We start from the raw sequence: 19,203 nt of genomic DNA, 5'->3' as shown, positions 1-19,203 counted from the left end.
GCCTAATTTTCCTTCTTTATTTTCACAAAGTAACTTTGAGTTGCCTAAATTTGTTTCGATATCTTTAATGGCATTCAGAACTCTCTGAGTCAGCCTAAGAATGTAATTCTGTGGTTTGGGAAGCATTCTTTCTTATCACAACTCCAAGGCTAATTCAGCTGTGTTTTCAGCTGTTCCCATTGTTTATCAGAGAAAATTCCCAAGACCAGAGGGAATATGTTGGGTGTTTGACAAAACCAACAGTAAAACCCAACAAATTCAGCTACCTCAAACCCTAGTTAATGTTTAGCTTCCCATGTTGAAAATCTCTGTACGCTTGATTCAGATACTTATAGCATGTTCTGTTACAGGTTAAACTGAATAAAATGCATGCAAATCTTTATTTCTGATACCCTGTTAATAGCTATGCTTCATTGACTACTGACAGTAAACAATAATAATAATAATCTTCTACATGCTTTTTAAATAAATTGCATGTTTCAAAATGAATGCTTACAGAATTTCTTATTTTCTAGGGTTCTTTGCAGGAGGTCATTGCTTGGGGTTTAATAGGTTGGAAATACTACGCTAATGTGAGTGGTCCAATTCAGTGTGAAGGACTTGCCAGTCTTGGTGTTGTGCAGATTGCCTGCGCAGAGAAACGTTTTCTGATATTATCTAGGAATGGGCGAGTTTATACACAAGCATACAACAGTGATACACTGGTGAGTTTTATCTGACCTTTTTCAAGAACGTGTTCTCTTAGGCATTATGGCATACCATAGGTCTGCTGTTTAAGTATCTTGGAAGAGTAGGTGAATGCGTGCTGATTTTTGTGAGCTTTTATTTCTGTTTTTGAATTTTCAGAAGTAGTGGCTTCTATCTCTTCTGTTGGTTTAATTAAATGTATCTAATTTCCATAGTTTCTGTCAAGCTAGAGGATTAGGGTACAATGATAATTGCTTTCACTGATACGCTGGCCTTGGAAACAGTGTAGAAATTGGCAGATATTAAATGTATTTTAGCTCGGTAGTATAACACCATTCTCAAACTGCAGTTTCTCAAACAAAAATATTTATCACTAAGATTGCCTCTAAGATAAACAGAATTTCATTTATATAGTTATGACTTTGTATGTATTGGAACAAAATAACTTCAGACTATAATTTTTATCAGATTTAAATAGTTTGGCGCTTTTTTTCCTTAAGCTTACCTTGATTTGTTAGATTTGACATGTTTGATAAAAGCTTAAGAAAAATATTTCCTGGAATACATAAGAAATTGTTATAAGCGAATTACTTTTGTTTGTGTCACAGGGACCACAGCTGGTGCAGAGTCTAGCTTCCAGAAATATTGTGAAGATTGCAGCACATTCTGATGGGCATCACTATCTTGCTTTGTCAGCAAATGGTGAAGTTTTCTCTTGGGGTTGTGGAGATGGTGGAAGACTAGGCCATGGTGACACAGTGTACGTAATAAATAAACAATGTTTTTTTTTTTGCCAGTGGTTTGAATTCACATTATAAACTGTTTGGTTGTGTATGCAAATGCCCATAAGAAGTATTGTTGAAATACAGCACTCTACAATGAGTCCATGAGTGAAAGGTGTGATTCTCTCTGATCATGATTTATTAAAGGATGCGTGTACTTTTTCAGTCATTATCTGGCAAATTAGGCAAGTAAGAGATTGCATTGTTAATAACCATATTTCAGATGCTCTTCCAGTTGTATAGTTGTGACCATTTCAGCAAGCAAATTAGTTCTGGCATAGTAACTGACTGTTCCTATGTACATAAGGCGTTACATGTTTTGTCATGATTGCAATTTGTTTATCAAGAATTGCTTGCCATAATGACAAAACATGTAACACCTTATTTACATTCTTCAGACAGTCCCATTAGATAAGAAGATTGAGATTCATGGCCTCAAAGACTTTGTTACTATACAAAACAAAACAAGGTAAAATATAACTGTTAGTCCAATTGTTTAAATAATTTGATTTGGTAATTTACTAAGTATTTCACATTTATGTTAAACATTTCACTTGCAGATATGGTATTAAACCAATTCTTTCTGCATATTTTCTAATTCTAATATTCTTAGTTCTGTGTTTGTGCTACTTTCTGAAGTACTTGTAGGTAGAGGGTGTAGTAGTGAATATACTATTATGAGGCCTTTTATTCATGGTTTTATAAATCTACAGTGCATTTTTCTGTGGGAACATTGATTCACGTGTCAGCGTACGATCATCTTTACAAATGCAGTCATGTTACATCATTCCTCTTCTGTCCCCCCCCACGCTGAACAATAACATTGATGTCCTCCTCTTGTGCAGGAGCTGTCTTTGTAAAGGAGTATTCTGTAAGAGTGCAAGATATATTTTAGTGGTTGTATCCTCCTTCAGAATTGAATGTCCTGTAAAGTATTGAATTACTATGCTAGGATTAGAACTGTCATAAAATTATTTCTTCAGAAATAGCATTTAAAGGTAGTAATTTTTATATTAGGCTGAATTATTTTTTGAATAACATTTCAGTAATGTAATTAGAAATACAAATCTTAGTTGTTGGACATCCCTTAAGTGGTTTGTATGCTGTTAAACAATCTGAACTTTATTTCTGGCTTATAACTCTATTTTGGTGCTGCTGCTAAGATTTGTAGGTAGAATTGCATCAGTTATTTTCTAATAAATATGGCCCACCTTTATCTACTCATCAGATTACTGTTTGTGAAATATGTTTCCTTCTCTTTCAATAGCCCTCTGGAGGAACCAAAATTGATATCTGCGTTGTCTGGAAAGCAAGCTGGGAAACATGTTGTTCATATAGCCTGTGGAAGCACTTACAGTGCAGCCATTACTGCTGAAGGAGAGCTGTATACATGGGGACGAGGAAACTATGGCAGGCTTGGTCATGGTATGTTAAAATCAGTTGTTTGTCAAGTAATTGTTAGCGCTTCTTTCAAACATTCTTTTATCCAATCTACCTATGACTGATTTGAGAAGCCTGAATGGTTTCTTACATTGTGAGAAGGATTGTATCAAAACTGCTAAAGCTCTGAATTCTGGATGGGGAAGAAAAATCTGCATTGTATTGTCTGTTCCCTTCCTTGTGAAGCAAAAGCTATCTTGTAAGTTAAATCTGTATTGGAGATCTAAGAAACCATATGGGAGCTCAGTCATGATACTCAAATCTAAAAACAAATAACTCCCTCTCTTCCCCCCATTTCCTCATCCCCTCAAGCAGCAAAGCATTCAAAACCAACCAAATAGAAGCAAACAAAAGAGCTCATCAAGCCATATTGGTTTTATTAATCAGAGAGCTGTTTTGTTTTGAAGGTTCCAGTGAAGACCAGACCATCCCAATGCTGGTCACAGGGCTGAAAGGTCTCAAAGTTATTGATGTATCATGTGGAAGTGGAGATGCTCAGACTCTTGCAGTTACTGAAAATGGTTAGTAGCAAAATGGAACACTTAAGCTTAACTTTTTCTTTTATTCTAAATATGCTTTATTTCATTCTAAGCAGATAGTGTGTTTATTTATAGTGGCTTAAATTCTTTAAAAATTTAAAGCTGAAATTCTTTTTGGGGAGATACATATATGTACATTTATCTATTTTACATATATTCTGTGCAAATTTATATGAACATGTATATATTCAATATATTCATTTAGAATATGAAAATTTTTGTTTAAATTTGTTTTGTATACTTTCCAGATAGCTATGTAAATATATAATAGACAAACAAAATATTAGTATATATACATCTACATTTTATGCATTGTCTAATTAACTAACTCATGTTGTCACAACGGCAAGATTTTTTTGATTGTGTTGTCTACATTAACCCATGGGAAGGGCCAAAGGGAGATTCTATTGGAATGGAACTTCCCAGCATCTCAGAACTATATGCCGAGTTTGAGACAGATTCAGAATCTGAATTTCACTATGTGAGGTTATGCACCCAAGTCATTCTTTAGAAGGGAAATAACTCTCGAAAGCTAATTGTTCTACTAAAATATAACTGCATGTGGTGATATGGTGATATGTCTCAGTTTAAAAGCTGAGATTTGCTCATCCAGGAAGTGAAAACCCAAATTTGATTTTTTTTTTTTTTTTTTTTTTTTTTTTTAAAAACTGATAAAACTGATGCCCTTCTTGCATGCCTCCATTGCTTATCTTACAGTATCTTACAGACTAACTTATATAAGGAATGAATACAATCCAGAGTGTAAAACAAAGCTTTCTTTTCAGAAATTTCCTAATCAAGGCTTGGATTCAGTAGTGCATTTCAAAAGATGATAATAATAGACAATGGCACTTTTCATTTCATTTTGTGAAATTGATTGACTGACAAGAACTGAAAATTAAGAGCTTTTGCAGACAATTTGACCCTTCACTGTGGAAAAAAATATTTTGCAAGTTCTTATTAACTGTAGTGATGTGATGTGCAACAAACTGTCTACTGCATATGCTTTTCAGAAGGTCTTTTTGCATATTGATGAACTGTGAGTTACCCTTTTTTGCCTACTTTTGTCAACATGAGAACTTCTCAGATCAAGAGGCACTGTTCAGATCTTTCTCATCCTTCTTATTTTCATGAACTACTCTTAAAGTATAATTTGAAAATTGTGCTAATTAGAGAATCTCAGTTTTGAAGAACTTGTTTGTCAGAGCAGATAATTCTTTAAAATGAAAAAGCAGTGCAGTATTTCTGATTTTCTTTCTCTTGTTTTAAAGGCCAGGTGTGGTCTTGGGGTGATGGTGACTATGGAAAGCTAGGAAGAGGAGGCAGTGACGGCTGCAAGACTCCCAAGTTGATAGAAAAGCTCCAAGACCTGGACATTGTCAAAGTACGCTGTGGAAGTCAGTTTTCTATTGCTTTAACCAAAGATGGCCAGGTTTACACCTGGGGAAAAGGTGACAATCAGAGACTTGGGCATGGAACAGAAGAACATGTTCGATATCCCAAACTACTGGAAGGCTTGAAAGGTAATTATCAGAGGTGGAAAGTATTTTGTCATTGATGGAACCTTTAACTGGACATTAATGATCTAAACGATAAGAATGACAGTACCATATACTCTGCTGTCATACTTTGTGCTGGTGGCATTGAAAAAGGTAATCTTTTCTGCCTTTCATACCTTTGATTTCAACAGGCTCACAGCCACTGTTAGGACAATTTTAAATGCTGCTTGTCTTAATGTTGTACTTGTCCTAATGCTTTTCTTTTGTTAGATTCACAGAAAAATTCTTGTATAAGGTGTATTTTTTGTATTGTTACACAAGTATTTTTCACTGGTTTGTTACAGGGAGAGTTATTTCTTGAATCTGATAGAAACCTGTAGTTCTCTAGGAGAGGATGTGAAAGAAACCTCCTTAATTGCACTATCTTTCCTAAAACTTGTTCATATTCAGTGTGTGGTCTAATTGAAACTAATGAGTACAATTCAACTTCACAGTCTCAGTGTATAGGTGGGTAGATCTTCTAAAAAACCTTTCCCAGTAGTATCCTAGTAGAAGGGGTACAAAATAAAGGCAGTTTGTTTTGAACTTGTGGACTTTCACACTTTGGTCGTTTCTTAAGAAACTTGAAGTATTTCCTTGATTTTTCTTTTGCTGTACTTTTCCAGTATGCTACTACTAGCATCCATAATATGCTGACGTTGAAATACAGCTGTAATTAGCACAATTCGCCTTACCTCTGATATTTTTCTGTTAATGATTGTAATCTAAGTTATGTTTTCAATATTTGACTTACTTTTCAGGAAAAAAAGTGATAGATGTGGCAGCTGGATCTACGCATTGTTTAGCACTGACTGAAGATAGCGAAGTGCATAGCTGGGGGAGCAATGATCAGTGTCAACACTTTGACACTTTACGGATCACTAAACCAGAGCCTGCAGCTCTCCCAGGATTAGACACAAAGCATATTGTTGGAATCGCTTGTGGGCCTGCTCAGGTAAGTTTTTTTTTTTTTTGATTTGTTAGTTGTGATTTGTCCTTGTGTTTCTCTGGGATTAGTTTTGTATGCTAGTCCCAATCTCTCTTTCGGTGCTTGCATGACTTCTCTTATTTTTTATTCTGAACAGATGAAAGCTTGGTAAAAAACAAACCGTATGCAATTGCTTTGCCAAAAATAGATGACTAGCTTCCCCTCTGGATATTCTGAGAAATATTGATATTCTTCCACTCCATTCCAATACAGCAGTTGAAAACCTGCGTAGCTGAATGCTTACTGCAGCAAAGATAGTGAGATGTTTGGATTGCCATAGCAGCACTTTGGAAAATGTGATAATAATGGGATTAGTAAGGTTTTGTGTATATGTAGAGATGCAAGCAAAGGTTTCTCTTCATCAGACGTGCTAATGTAATTTCTTCGTCTTCTTACTGTTACTGTTCAAAAGCAGGAGTGTGAAACTATTATCTATTGTGTTCTTATTTTTGAGAAATAGCAGTTGAATTTTGCATTTCTTTTCAATTTGTAGAGTTTTGCTTGGTCATCGTGTTCAGAATGGTCAATAGGCTTGCGGGTTCCTTTTGTGGTGGATGTTTGCCCCATGACGTTTGAGCAGTTAGATCTTTTACTGAGACAAGTGACGGAGGGAATGGATGGCTCTTCTGACTGGCCTCCTCCTCAGGAAAAGGAATGTATGGCTGTGGCGACATTAAACCTTCTAAGGCTTCAGGTACCTTCAGTTTCTTACATATTGAGCATTCAGTGAAATAAATATTACAGGAAATTTGATGGACAAATATAGCAGATTTAATGTGCTTTAAAATGTTTTTATTGATTAGAAAATGAAATAAATACAGTATCACTTTCTATTCTCAGAAATTTTGCAGCTGATGGTTGTTTTAACTGTGTCTTACTTTTCTTTACAGATGAGAAATATCTCTATCACCTCCATTTCCCCAGAAAGCTTTTCTTCTTTTCACAGCGTCTGGATCTTATTAAATACAAACTATAAATATAAAATATAAATGGCTTAGGCTTTTTATGCTCTTTGGGATTTTGAGCATTTCTAATATTTTTAAATAGCATTTCCACAAGTTTGTGTCCTCTTTAGAAGACACCTATACTTGCTGAAGATGTGCTACTTTTTCTAGTGTAATGTAGCAATGGAGAAGATGCTTACATTACTCTTCAGGTTATTAGGGTTCAGAATTCTAGGGGTATAGTTCGTAGTCTCTGGATACTCATTCAAATTTAGTACAAGTTTATGCAAGCTAGCATTTCCCCATTAATTTTCACAGATTTGCATTAGAGATGTATTATATCTAGGTCAGTGAGCTTACTCACTTGCTCTAGGACTGACTTGTTTTTTCAATTCCGTGTCTCTTTGTTGTTAAAATTTGCCCTTATTTTTCTTTCTTGTTTCTCTTTCTTTGTTTTTTTTAGCTTCATGCTGCCATTAGTCACCAGGTGGATCCAGAATGTCTTGGCTTGGGTTTGGGCGGTATACTGCTCAATAGCCTTAAACAGACAGTGGTAACACTTGCAAGCAACGCTGGTGTTCTTAATACTGTGCAATCTGCCGCTCAAGCAGTGCTGCAGAGTGGATGGTCTGTGTTACTGCCAACAGCAGAAGAGCGAGCTCGGGCTCTCTCGGCGCTCTTACCCAGTGCAGGTTGGTCTTAAGATGAAAAGCTCTTTGGCGCTCTCCTTTCTTGGTCATTAATAGTTTTTTCTGTTCTTAGTTTCAGGGAATGAAATGAATGTAAGTCCAGGCCGTAGATTTATGATCGACCTCTTGGTGGGCAGCTTGATGGCTGATGGAGGCTTAGAGTCTGCGCTAAATGCTGCCATTACTGCAGAAATTCAGGTATGCTTCAACAGCTTGACAGTTATGTATAAATAGAGTAAGAAGATATATCGAGCGGAATTATCCTCTCTTGACCTGAAACTTGAAATGTGAGCCAGTGTTTATGTGAAGGTATGAATCATGTTCTCCTTTTTAGAAGAGTGTTTCTTATTGTTGCCTAGAGTGATGATTTTAGCAACTGTAACAAATATTTTCATAAAGATTTGTGAAAGAGGCATAATTTCACCAAGTCCTTTTTACAGACTGCTGTAAATTGCTGTATTTATGTATGGATATGAAAGTAGGCTAATATATCCTAACGTATGTCCTTTTTCTGTTCCTCTCCACTGTTGGTAAATGAGGGGGGTTTTGGTACAGATGAAATGTGTGCATTAAGTTTTGCTTTATGCATTAGTTTTAGTAATTAGTACTAGCATTAGTGTTTTTGTGTGTTTTTTTTTTTTATTTAATATTTAAAGACATGCAAGACCTTTTCATTCTTAACCACGTCTACTAGGACATGTGTACATTATAGTGTAGATCAGAGATGCTTGAATTAGCTCTAGATATAAGCTGAAAGTGATCTAGGTGGTAGCATACAACACTGCACAGGGTAATTTTGATTCATTGAAACTTGGATAAATTAGTCTCCACAGAGTTCTGTATGTTTGTATTTCAGTAGCAGATCTAATCCAGGTTCTGCAGTGGACTGGATTCGTTATGTTTATAAAAAGAGAGTAAACATGCCTTCATTTTTAAACTGTGCAGCAGGTGCTGTCATGTCAAAGCATTCACGGAATAGAAATAAATTGTTAACTTGGTTTGGTGTAAGCAGAATTCTGAATTTGTCTAGCCTTGTTTCCTCCTCTGCTTTTTCTTTTTGTTACGATTGTTCAAAACAAACAAACAAAAAACCCCATCCTGCATCATCCATATGGAAAACAATGTACACATTTGTCTGGTAGGAATTGTTTCATTTCTGGCATAGGGTGGAAGTAATTTTATCTTATTTTCATGAGTACTTACTTTAGTGAAATGTTTTGTAATACAGTTGCTTTTTTTTTTTGCTTGTTTTACATTTTTAGGACATAGAAGCAAAAAAGGAGGCACAAAAAGAAAAAGAAATTGATGAGCAAGAAGCAAATGCGTCTACGCTTCATAGGAGTAGAACTCCACTGGACAAAGACCTTATTAATACTGGAATCTATGAATCTGCAGGAAAGCAAAGTTTACCTTTAGTTCAGTTAATTCAGCAGTTACTAAGGTAATTTCTTCAAATTTATTTTATTTTTGAACAGAAGATCTGTTTAGAGAGACATTTTATAAGGTAGGCAATTTAAGGATGACTGGTGCGCAAACAAATGCAGTCTTCTGCTAGAATTTTATCTCCACAGAATTCAAGGTATTGAACATCCTTCTAGCTTGTCTGTACCTGAACCATTCTATGTAGGAGAGAAGTACAGTACTACAATTAATTACCCAATTTTTACAAAGACGGGCCACTTTGCTCTTAGGGGTAGGAAGATCTGCATGGATGTATTTAGAACTGAATGTTTTAAATCAAGGAATCCATCTGGGGCTTTAGATGAGGAAGAAATCAGATTTCTAAATTCTTGACAGTGAGAAAGAATTGTTGAATGTGTGACCTTTAAGATGTGAGTATTTAACATATAGTAGAGTACTTCTTCATTAAGTGTGATGGTAGCCATGTAATTTATTCAGTACTGAGTCTCTTCTGAACTGGATTATGTCAGAGCAGACTTTTTTAAAATCCATTCACAAAAAAAACCTTGAGTTTTTGGGTACTTTAGTGCAAACAAAGGGGCACCATCCTACCAAAAAAAAAAAAATTGTGTAAGTTTCTTGTATGTTGGTGAGAAATTCCTGCGAAAGCTTAACCTAGATTTCTAGGGCCTGTCTTTGCTATCAACTCTTAAGTACTTTACAACACTTGTGTACCAACCAGGAACATCGCATCACAGACGATAGCCAAACTGAAAGATGTTGCTCGTCGCATTTCTTCCTGCATGGACCATGAACATTTTAGCAAAGAGAGATCTGCTTCTCTGGACCTGTTGCTCCGTTTTCAGCGTCTCCTCGTTAGTAAACTTTATCCAGGAGATTGTGTTGGGCAGGTCCCTAATACATACAGTAAGTTACCTTCAAAGAGGGATTACCATTTCAGAAGAGTTTTCAGAACAGTTTTTGAAGTCTTTCTTAAACACAACTGTGATGGTTTTCTGTGCTTTTCCTGCTTTTTATACAGGTCCTGACCAATTAGGTGTTGGCTCTTTATTGAAGAAATACACTGCTCTTTTGTGCACACACATCAGTGATATACTTCCTGTGGCAACCAGCATTGCTTCTACTAGTCATAGGCATTTTGCAGAAGTATCTTATGTTGTGGATGGAGATTTAACAGGTAGGTTGTTATTAGCTGTTCCCCCTTCCCTCTGATAAGTTAATAACATTATATTGTAAATGTTCTTGAATGTGTTAAATGTGTTAAAAATAAATAAAAAATAAAAAAGGAGTCTAATTAATATTTAGATTGGTAAGAGAGAACAAATTTAAAGGGGGGGGGGGGGGGGTGAGGAAAGACTGTTGTACTAAAACATAGAAAACTAAAAATAAAATGAAAACATAATAGAAAGTAGAGTGTGTTGCCTGGTGATTTACTTTCATAATGCTACAAATCCAAGTCTTCAAATATATCTGAATACTGGTTGTGTTTTCCATGCTTTAGGCATCCTTCTTCCAGAATTGGTAGTATCTATAGTGCTACTCCTCAGCAAAAATGCTGGATTAATGCAGGAAGCTGGTGCAATCCCTCTGTTGGCTGGTTTGCTAGAACATCTAGACAGATTTAACCATTTAGCCCCTGGGAAGGAAAGAGATGACAATGAGGATTTAGCATGGCCAGGAATAATGGGTATGTACAAATACTATCTGGACTATTGATTTCTGTTTTCATTAAGTAGCTATGTAAATTGGTTTCTATTCACAAACATCTCTTGGGAAGGGAATTTTGCTTTACGGCACAAATTCCCATTAACCAATTAATTAGGCAGTATTTCTGCCAGTAAACTCTTAACATATATTTTAGGCATAGGGTTAAGCAGGTTAAATTCAGCTTTTCAGAAAAGTAGATCACAGCATTTAGCATTTTGCGTAATTTACAACATCCCATTTCATTTTTGTACTTAAAAAATGTGGATTTAGACTTAAACTAAATGCATATACAACATCTTGCAGGCAAGCATGTACTAAACTGAAGTAATTCTCAGGAGAATCAAATAGAGCAGCGGTTTGCCAGAACAGTGGTTGTACTGCTCTGCCTCCAAACAAAAAAACAGTTGTGTAGCTGTGCAATGCCTGATCTATCTCAGTGTGACATTGATTATTACTGCATAAAATAGAGCATAGGCACCATTTAATTGCAAATTACACGTACAGGAGTATGTTAATAGTTATTTTGACTTTTGAGCATGTCGAAAGACAGGCAACCTTTGAATAGAAGAATTTAGGATTAAATGACTATTAAAAAAATCTCCAGTAAAGCTTTTCTGTAAAATGTAATTTTCTGTAAATTCTCTGTTCTGTTTTATATACTCATAGGTTCATTTTTTACTGGCCAGAGTTGCAGAAATAATGAGGAGGTAACACTTATACGTAAAGCTGATCTGGAGAACCACAACAAGGATGGAGGATTTTGGACTGTGATTGATGGGAAAGTATATGACATAAAGGACTTTCAAACTCAGTCTTTAACTGGCAATAGTATTCTTGGTGAGAATCAGCAACTGAATTCAAGGCACAAATAACTTCTGTTTCAAAGCTAGATGACGTAAACAGGCTATACTATACTATACTCACTGCTTCATTCTCTCATTAGCTCAATTTGCAGGTGAGGACCCAGTTGTTGCTTTGGAAGCTGCCTTGCAGTTTGAGGACACACGAGAATCAATGCACGCCTTCTGTGTTGGCCAGTATATGGAGGTAAAAATGTTATAATAGATGCACAGTTCCTAAAGTAAAGTATTACTTTGCTTTCAGTATCCTTGTTGGAACTCCGTACTAGCTTTCAACTCATCCTTCTTTTAACCAGCCTGACCAGGAAGTGATTTCAACACCAGATCTCAGTACTTTATCATCACCTTTAATAGACACAGAAAGAAATTTGGGTCTTCTCCTTGGACTACACGCGTCTTACTTAGCAATGAGTACACCACTTTCTCTTCTGGAAGTTGAATGTGCAAGTAAGCAAAACTTGATATTGATTTGTCAAAGCATGCAAAAAAAAAAAAAAAAAAAAAAAGGCAAATTAACAGATTGTCTTGAGTTCTTCAGAGAATAGCAAAATTGAAGTTCTTTATTCTTAGCATTAATTACTGCTATGCTCATCAAGGTCCAAGCATTTAGCAAGATTTAGATAAGAATTACATGATAATTTTGAACAGTTAAGCATAAAACGTTTAGTAATATGCAGAAGACAGAATGTTGAGAGAGAAAGCTATGTAACTGCTATCTCTGCAGTAAAGCTCACTCAGTATAGACTGCCTGAACCATCTGCTGTTGGATTATATCATGTTGAATACCTTAATTTTAGTAACTAGGATGTATACTTTTATATTAATCACAGAAAAATAGTTAAGGCCATATTATCTCTAAACAGGTGATGGCAGCTTTGCTACTTCATTGTTTCCTAGTTATAGAATCCTATTTTAGTCTGAAAAAGCTTCAGCAAATAGATGTGCTAAACCTTCTGTACTGAGCTGTGTGCTTTCATTTCCAGGATTTGTTGAGTCTTGATAGTTAAGCTTTCCTTAGAATTTACGTTTGCATTTTTTTAAATTTTAGAATGGTTGAAGTCATCTATATTTTCTGGAGGCTTGCAGACTAGTCAGATTCATTACAGTTACAATGAGGAAAAGGATGAAGACCACTGCAGTTCACCTGGGAACACAACCCCAAACAAATCAAAACTATATTCACATCGATTAACTCTGAGCGACCATTCACAACCCTTTCTCCAAGCTATTGCAGATAATAATATTCAGGATCACACTGTGAAGGTAAGCTCTTGATTATAAAGTGGTGCTGAAGGCTGACAGAAGTGTCATGAAGCATTCTCGTTGATGAAAATTCTCTAAAAGTAATAGCAGACAGTAGTTGTTGTCACTTCAGAATTACTCTTCTGTGAAAGGAATGATCAAGTACAAGTAATGAGTAAGATTTGCTTTAGTCTGCTCAATATTCTAGCGGCACCACTTTTTTTCTTCTGACTTTTTTGGAGTGGAAGAACTAAAAATCATAAATGTATTCTTATGGGGAAAAAAGTAATACATTACTTGGGATGTCAGGCTTTAGTATTATCAACAGATAACGCTCTTTTTGAACTAAGATGTGTTTCTCTTAGTATGTGAATGCATTTTGGATGTTAAGTGTATGTATAGCTTAGTTACTGTGCAAATTGTGATATCTGTGACTTTCATGTGTTAGTTCAGGCTGTAGAAGTTATTTAAGTGCTGGCTGCTGTATTTCGGACCCTTTTGTTATGCTTAAAACCAAAGTTAAACAGTGTCTTTTGTGTGTTTTTGTAGGACTTCTTATGTCAAATAGAGAGATACTGTAAACAGTGTCACTTAACAACACCAATCACTTTCCCTCCTGAGCATCCTGTGGAGGAAGTAGGACGTTTGTTACTGTGTTGCCTTTTGAAACATGAAGATTTGGGTAGGTAGACTTGTGTCAAAGTTGTTCCAGACAACAGTTTGGACAAGTTTAAATTCTATTATTCATGATTTTGGAAATGCATATTCAAAAATTGTGTTTTCCATTAAGGTCATGTGGCATTGTCTCTTGTTCATCCTGGTACTCTTGGAGTTGACCAGGTGAAACACAAAACCTTACCAAAATCTGTAGTGGATGTGTGTCGTGTTGTCTACCAAGCAAAATGCTCACTGATTAAGGTAAGCCACTCACCTACTGAAGTTTAGGTTATTTTTCATTAAGTGGTTTTATTTAAAGTAACTTACACTTTTCAAAAATTGTATATTAAAAAGTAATTGAATCTTCCAATGATTTCTTTACAGACCCATCAAGAACAAGGGCGTTCTTACAAGGAAGTTTGTGCTCCTGTCATTGAACGTTTAAGATTCTTATTCAATGAGCTACGTCCTGCAGTGTGCAATGATCTCTCCATAATGTCTAAGTTTAAACTTCTGAGTTCTTTGCCCAGGTGGCGGAGAGTAGTTCAGAAAATAATTAGAGAAAAGAGGAAAAAAAGAGGTAAGGCAACGTTAATACTGTATTTTCTTTGAAAAGGTAAAAATGAAGCTCATTTCAAAGTTTACTTTTTCAAAGCTGTACTTTTTGAGATTTGCTTTCTGCTCTGTTTTTATATTGTCAGAATCAATGGTTACATGTCAGTTCTTAGAGGAAAATCAGGCAGGGGAGAGAAAGTTTAAGTGGGGCATGCTTCTTGCATTCCAGCATGTTAAAAGTGGTCCATCACTATCAGTTCTGAATTGGTTTTAGTACAGTTCAACTAGAAGTGGTATCTTATTTAATGCTCGTATTGTATTAAAGCAGTGTGGTTGGAGAACTGTACAACTGGAAGTCAATGTGAAGAAAAAACACTGAAGTGCTTTCAAATTGGTCTTTATAGATATGTTTACTGCAGTTATTTTCAGATCTCATTTCGCAGTAGTTAGAACTAGGATTCACCAAGAGTACTGCTTCAGTTTATCACAGGCAGATCTTATACATTCTGCATTCTCAGTTGATCACGTAAACCTGAAAATGTGATACTGCAAATACTGTCAGATTGCAAAAAGGAGTAATTTTTTTATTGTTAGTGCCAAAAAAATCAGAATCTGCTGATGTGGAAGAATCCAAAATTGGAAACGAAGAGAGTGACTTAGAAGAATCCTGTGTTGTTCCTCACAGTCCTGTACCTATTGATAAAAGGCCCATGCCAATCAAATCACCCAAGGTAGGATATCAGATTTTAGATCAATGTTATAAATGAGAATAACAAGATAAAAGAAAAAAAAAATTAGCTGAAGTGGTGATTGCTATAAATTGACATTTAATATTTCGATAATGATGTTTGGGATATATAACTAAGTATGGTGTATTGTTTCAGTAAAACTTGGAATAATTCTTAACAATAAGCTTGGGTACTGAAGATATTTAGAATATGTGAATCGAATATGTTCAGAAGTGTTCAAATAAAGCTTCATGTCAGTATTGCCCAGGGATGTGGTGGAATCACCATCCCTGGAGGTGTTTGAGAAAAGGGTAGAGGTACTACTTAGCATGGTTGAGTGGGTGATATTGGAGGTAGGTGGGTGGTTGGACTAGATCGTCTTAGAGGTCTTTTCCAACCTTGGCGATGCTATGATAAAAGCAGTGATGAGTTGTTTTCTCTTTTTTTCTCAAATAGTAATGAATTTGAAATTTTACGTAGCCTTTTTAAAGTAAATAAATAATGAGTTAGTAATAATTTTAGGTTTTTTTTTTTTTTTACTGGCTTTGAAAAATTTCTTTTTATCCTCCTAGTATTTCAAGTTTAGACATGATTTAATGTGAAATAACTTGTTTACAGTAATTTAAAATTTGTTTAACGTGCTACCTTCATATTTTACAGGATAAGTGGCAGCCACTTTTGAGTACAGTTACAGGTGTCCACAAGTACAAATGGCTGAAACAAAACGTCCAGGGCTTGTATCCACAGTCTGCACTCCTTAACACAATTGTTGAATTTGCGCTTAAAGAAGAGCCAGTAGATGTAGAAAAAATGAGAAAATGTTTATTAAAACAGGTAAAGTGGATGAAAATGGGCTTTAATGTATCAGCAATTTATAGAAGTACAATATTTTTTCTTTTTCCCTTTTGCAGCTGGAAAGAGCAGAAGTTCGTCTAGAGGGAATAGATACTATTCTCAAATTGGCAGCAAAGAATTTTTTGCTTCCATCTGTACAATATGCTATGTTCTGTGGATGGCAGAGGCTTATTCCAGAAGGAGCCAATATAGGGTAAAACTTTTTTTTCTTTTTTTTTCTTAATTTTGCTTTCACAATTCAGTGAGGGAGAGGAATACTGAACTTCTGTTTGTTCTGTTGTTTTTCTTATGTAAAGGGAACCTCTTACAGACTGCTTGAAGGACGTTGATCTGATACCACCTTTTAACAGAATGCTCCTAGAAGTAACTTTTGGAAAACTGTATGCATGGGCTGTTCAGAATGTCCGGAACATCTTGCTGGACGCCTCTGCAAAATTTAAAGAGCTAGGTGAATCTCTTTTTGTTGTTGCTGTTGACTGGGGATAAAACTGTTTTAAATTAACATAATTACATTTTCTGAAGTTCTCAGTAATTTAGAATTTTAAAATTAATTCCCTTGCTTTCTGCTGAGAAATATTATGACTTCTGGTTTGCGTGTTGTCTGTCCTTTACTGAACCCCAACTCACTTTTCCATATTTATGAGAATGTTGCTTGTTTTCTAGCAACAGGTTATTGATTAATCATTACTGATATTTTACCATTAAAATCTTAATTGTTGAAAAAATGTTCCATGGCAGTTCAGCTTGCAAGTTCTTAAAGCCAAGTGTGGAATCAAGACATACTTTAAGCCACCAGTCAAATAAATTTATCTGTTTTACTCTAGCTTCCAAATATCAACTGGCTTTATTATTTGTGTATTAGGTGTGCAACCTGTTCCTCTTCAAACAATTACTAATGAGAATCCAGCAGGACCAAGTCTTGGAACTATCCCACAAGCACGTTTCCTGCTGGTCATGCTCAACATGTTGACACTGCAGCATGGTGCTAATACCTTGAGTCTTCTTCTTAACTCTGGTATGCTGGCACTGACACAAACGACGCTGCGGCTGATAGGTATGACAAATTCTGATTTCTTGGTGTTTGGAAGTAATCATGTTTAAGTAGTGAATCATGTAGATTGGGTAGATAAACATGTAAAGATAGTACTCAAAGCTACTCACCTTTATCTCTGCTACAAAAAATAGATATGTAAGTGGAAATTAACTAGAATTTGGGAGCAATAGTGTAGTTTTTATGGAAACGTTTAAAACTGCATACACTCAGTTTCATCTGTTCTACCTATTCTCAGTCTGAATATTTAAGCTTCCTTTGTGAGATCAGTTGGCTTATGGTGTTTTTTGACGTGACTCAGGTGCTTCTTTAACTGGTTTTCTTAGACAGTAGGAAATAGTTGTTTCTGTACTTATCTGGATTTTTCATATGAAGTTCTTTCCAAAAAGTTTCTGTCAGACAACCATTTACCTACTGCCTAATAATAATAAACTGCCTAATAAAAATAACAGTTCATCAGAATGAAGTATTTAGAGCCCCTTGCATTCAAAATCATTATATCCGTTTATTTCTAAAAGTTATTACTACTTTCATATCACAAGCCTTATTTGTGGCACAATTGAACTGTGACAAATGTCATTATAAAAATTTGGATTTTTTTTTTTATTTTTTTATTTTTTTTAGGACCTAGTTCTGACAATATTGAAGAAGATATGATTGCATCTTCTCATGGAGCTTCTGCCACGGTCCTAGAAGAATCAAGAAAGGAAACTACACCAGTTCAGCTCCCTGTCTCTGGACCAGAGCTGGCAGCCATGATGAAAATTGGTACCAGAGTGGTGAGAGGGGTAGACTGGAAATGGGGTGATCAGGTACAACCTCTTTATACAGATTTGGGTGTGTTAAAATATGAAGTCCATATGTTTGTAAATTTTATGTCCTAATGTTTTTACATTCCAAAGTTTTGGAGCCTTAACACAAAATAGATTATTTGTTTAATTTCATTTTTGGAGATGATTTTTTTTTTTTTTTTTTTTCAAGTGAGAAAGTTCTGAGTCATGATTTGAAATGAAATAGGACTACATGCTTACTATATAACATCCAATTTGAGCTAAGTGTGTGGCACTTACGTTGTACACTGTAAAATAGATCAAATGATGAATATTGCTGCAGTTCACTGGATAATTTCCTTGGGGATTCTGAAATGTTTTTCTACTATACACCAATTTTTGAAATGTTGTTGAATGTTTACTGTTAGCAGCAAAAAAGTGCAATAGAACTTTGATTATGAAATACTATTGTTAATTTATAACCTGAAGTGTTCTATTCTGTCAGGATGGGCCCCCTCCAGGTTTGGGTCGTGTAATTGGAGAATTGGGTGAAGATGGCTGGATTAGAGTGCAATGGGACACTGGAAGTACAAATTCCTACAGAATGGGAAAGGAGGGAAAGTATGATCTCAAGCTAGCTGAGCCACCACCAGCAGCTCAGCCCACAACAGAGGATTCAGACACTGAGGATGATTCTGGTAAGGAAAAACAAACCCCCCCAAAAAAACAACCCAAAAGCCACTGAAAAACAACCAAACTAAGTTTTTTTGTTGTTGTTGTTGTGTTTTTTTTTTTTTTTTTTTTTTTAATAAATAAATCTGGAGGCACAGTTTCAGTTGAATTCAAAAGCTGACATTTTAAAATATGAAAAAAGCTGCTCTTACGGGAGAAAATGTTGCATGTAACAAGAATAATTTAATAGGTATAGATTTCTGACCAGAATCTTTCATAAAATATCTTTACCGTAACAAAAGAGGATGGAGAAGGTTAGTGTCGTGTTTGTTGCATATTCGTGGGGCCAAAGAAAACAAGATTATCCAATAGAAATAGTTTGTTACTGTTATTAGGAGAGGTATATGTTGAAACATTTATTTATGCCATTCTGAGGTGTGGTTTTTACCCAGCCTAACTATATAGTCTATTCAGATTTCTTGCCTGTTCTTCCCATCACGTTCTGAATTTGTTTATTGCTGGAGCAAATGTTTGAATTATTTGCACAAAATATCTGGTTTATAATTTGCCCTTGTAATTGGAAATAATTGGAAAATATTTGTTCTGAGTTTCTCATATCTTGTTTTGTCAGAGCGTTTTGGGGAATAGCATAACTCAATACTGTTGTATTTTTTTGCCTTTTGTGTCTTCCTTCAGAAGTTGAACAAGTTGAAAGGAATCTTCACCCTACATCCATGATGTTGACAAGTACTGTGAACCTCTTGCAGACATTGTGTCTCTCTGCTGGTGTCCATGCTGAAGTCATGCAGAGTGATGCTACTAGGACTTTGTGTGGTCTACTCCGTATGCTTGTGGAAAGTGGTACAATAGATAAATCAGGTATATTATTTAGTCACAGTCTGATTCAGCAATGTTTCTGTTTTGTTTATTGCCCAATAAACTTCCTTTGGTGCTAGCTCTTAATCTTTTAAGGCTAAAAAATGTGGTTTTGGATGTTAAATTGTTAGTAGACATGACAAATAAGTTTTCTTAGAACATAAGCAGGAGTAGCAGGAGAAATGTGTGAGATGCTGAGAT

General features: G+C 35.5%; 1 protein-coding gene across 1 annotated transcript in view; it reads left to right on the top strand.

Moving 5' to 3' along the window:
* HERC2 (HECT and RLD domain containing E3 ubiquitin protein ligase 2) overlaps nt 1–19,203 on the top strand; it is a gene marked incomplete at its 3' end in the record, with an annotated part of 102,466 nt that overhangs the window by 29,564 nt on the left and 53,699 nt on the right. Inside the window, exons 10-37 of the mRNA XM_079537012.1 lie at nt 516–704; nt 1,296–1,447; nt 2,737–2,894; nt 3,317–3,430; nt 4,720–4,971; nt 5,748–5,941; nt 6,468–6,668; nt 7,382–7,610; nt 7,681–7,805; nt 8,870–9,048; nt 9,751–9,935; nt 10,051–10,206; nt 10,531–10,716; nt 11,403–11,573; nt 11,680–11,783; nt 11,893–12,043; nt 12,645–12,859; nt 13,388–13,520; nt 13,629–13,756; nt 13,880–14,075; nt 14,645–14,781; nt 15,439–15,612; nt 15,690–15,826; nt 15,930–16,081; nt 16,496–16,687; nt 17,309–17,496; nt 17,960–18,152; nt 18,823–19,005. Of these exons, the coding sequence (XP_079393138.1) occupies nt 516–704; nt 1,296–1,447; nt 2,737–2,894; nt 3,317–3,430; nt 4,720–4,971; nt 5,748–5,941; nt 6,468–6,668; nt 7,382–7,610; nt 7,681–7,805; nt 8,870–9,048; nt 9,751–9,935; nt 10,051–10,206; nt 10,531–10,716; nt 11,403–11,573; nt 11,680–11,783; nt 11,893–12,043; nt 12,645–12,859; nt 13,388–13,520; nt 13,629–13,756; nt 13,880–14,075; nt 14,645–14,781; nt 15,439–15,612; nt 15,690–15,826; nt 15,930–16,081; nt 16,496–16,687; nt 17,309–17,496; nt 17,960–18,152; nt 18,823–19,005 (4,774 nt within the window). The remainder of the gene's footprint in view (nt 1–515; nt 705–1,295; nt 1,448–2,736; nt 2,895–3,316; nt 3,431–4,719; nt 4,972–5,747; nt 5,942–6,467; nt 6,669–7,381; nt 7,611–7,680; nt 7,806–8,869; nt 9,049–9,750; nt 9,936–10,050; nt 10,207–10,530; nt 10,717–11,402; nt 11,574–11,679; nt 11,784–11,892; nt 12,044–12,644; nt 12,860–13,387; nt 13,521–13,628; nt 13,757–13,879; nt 14,076–14,644; nt 14,782–15,438; nt 15,613–15,689; nt 15,827–15,929; nt 16,082–16,495; nt 16,688–17,308; nt 17,497–17,959; nt 18,153–18,822; nt 19,006–19,203) is intronic.

This window comes from Tetrao urogallus (genome assembly GCF_951394365.1).
Source record: "Tetrao urogallus genome assembly, chromosome: 1".
Lineage (NCBI taxonomy): Eukaryota > Metazoa > Chordata > Aves > Galliformes > Phasianidae > Tetrao > Tetrao urogallus.
Note: the sequence above shows the minus strand (reverse complement) of the source record. Positions and strands in the feature narration are given on the sequence as shown.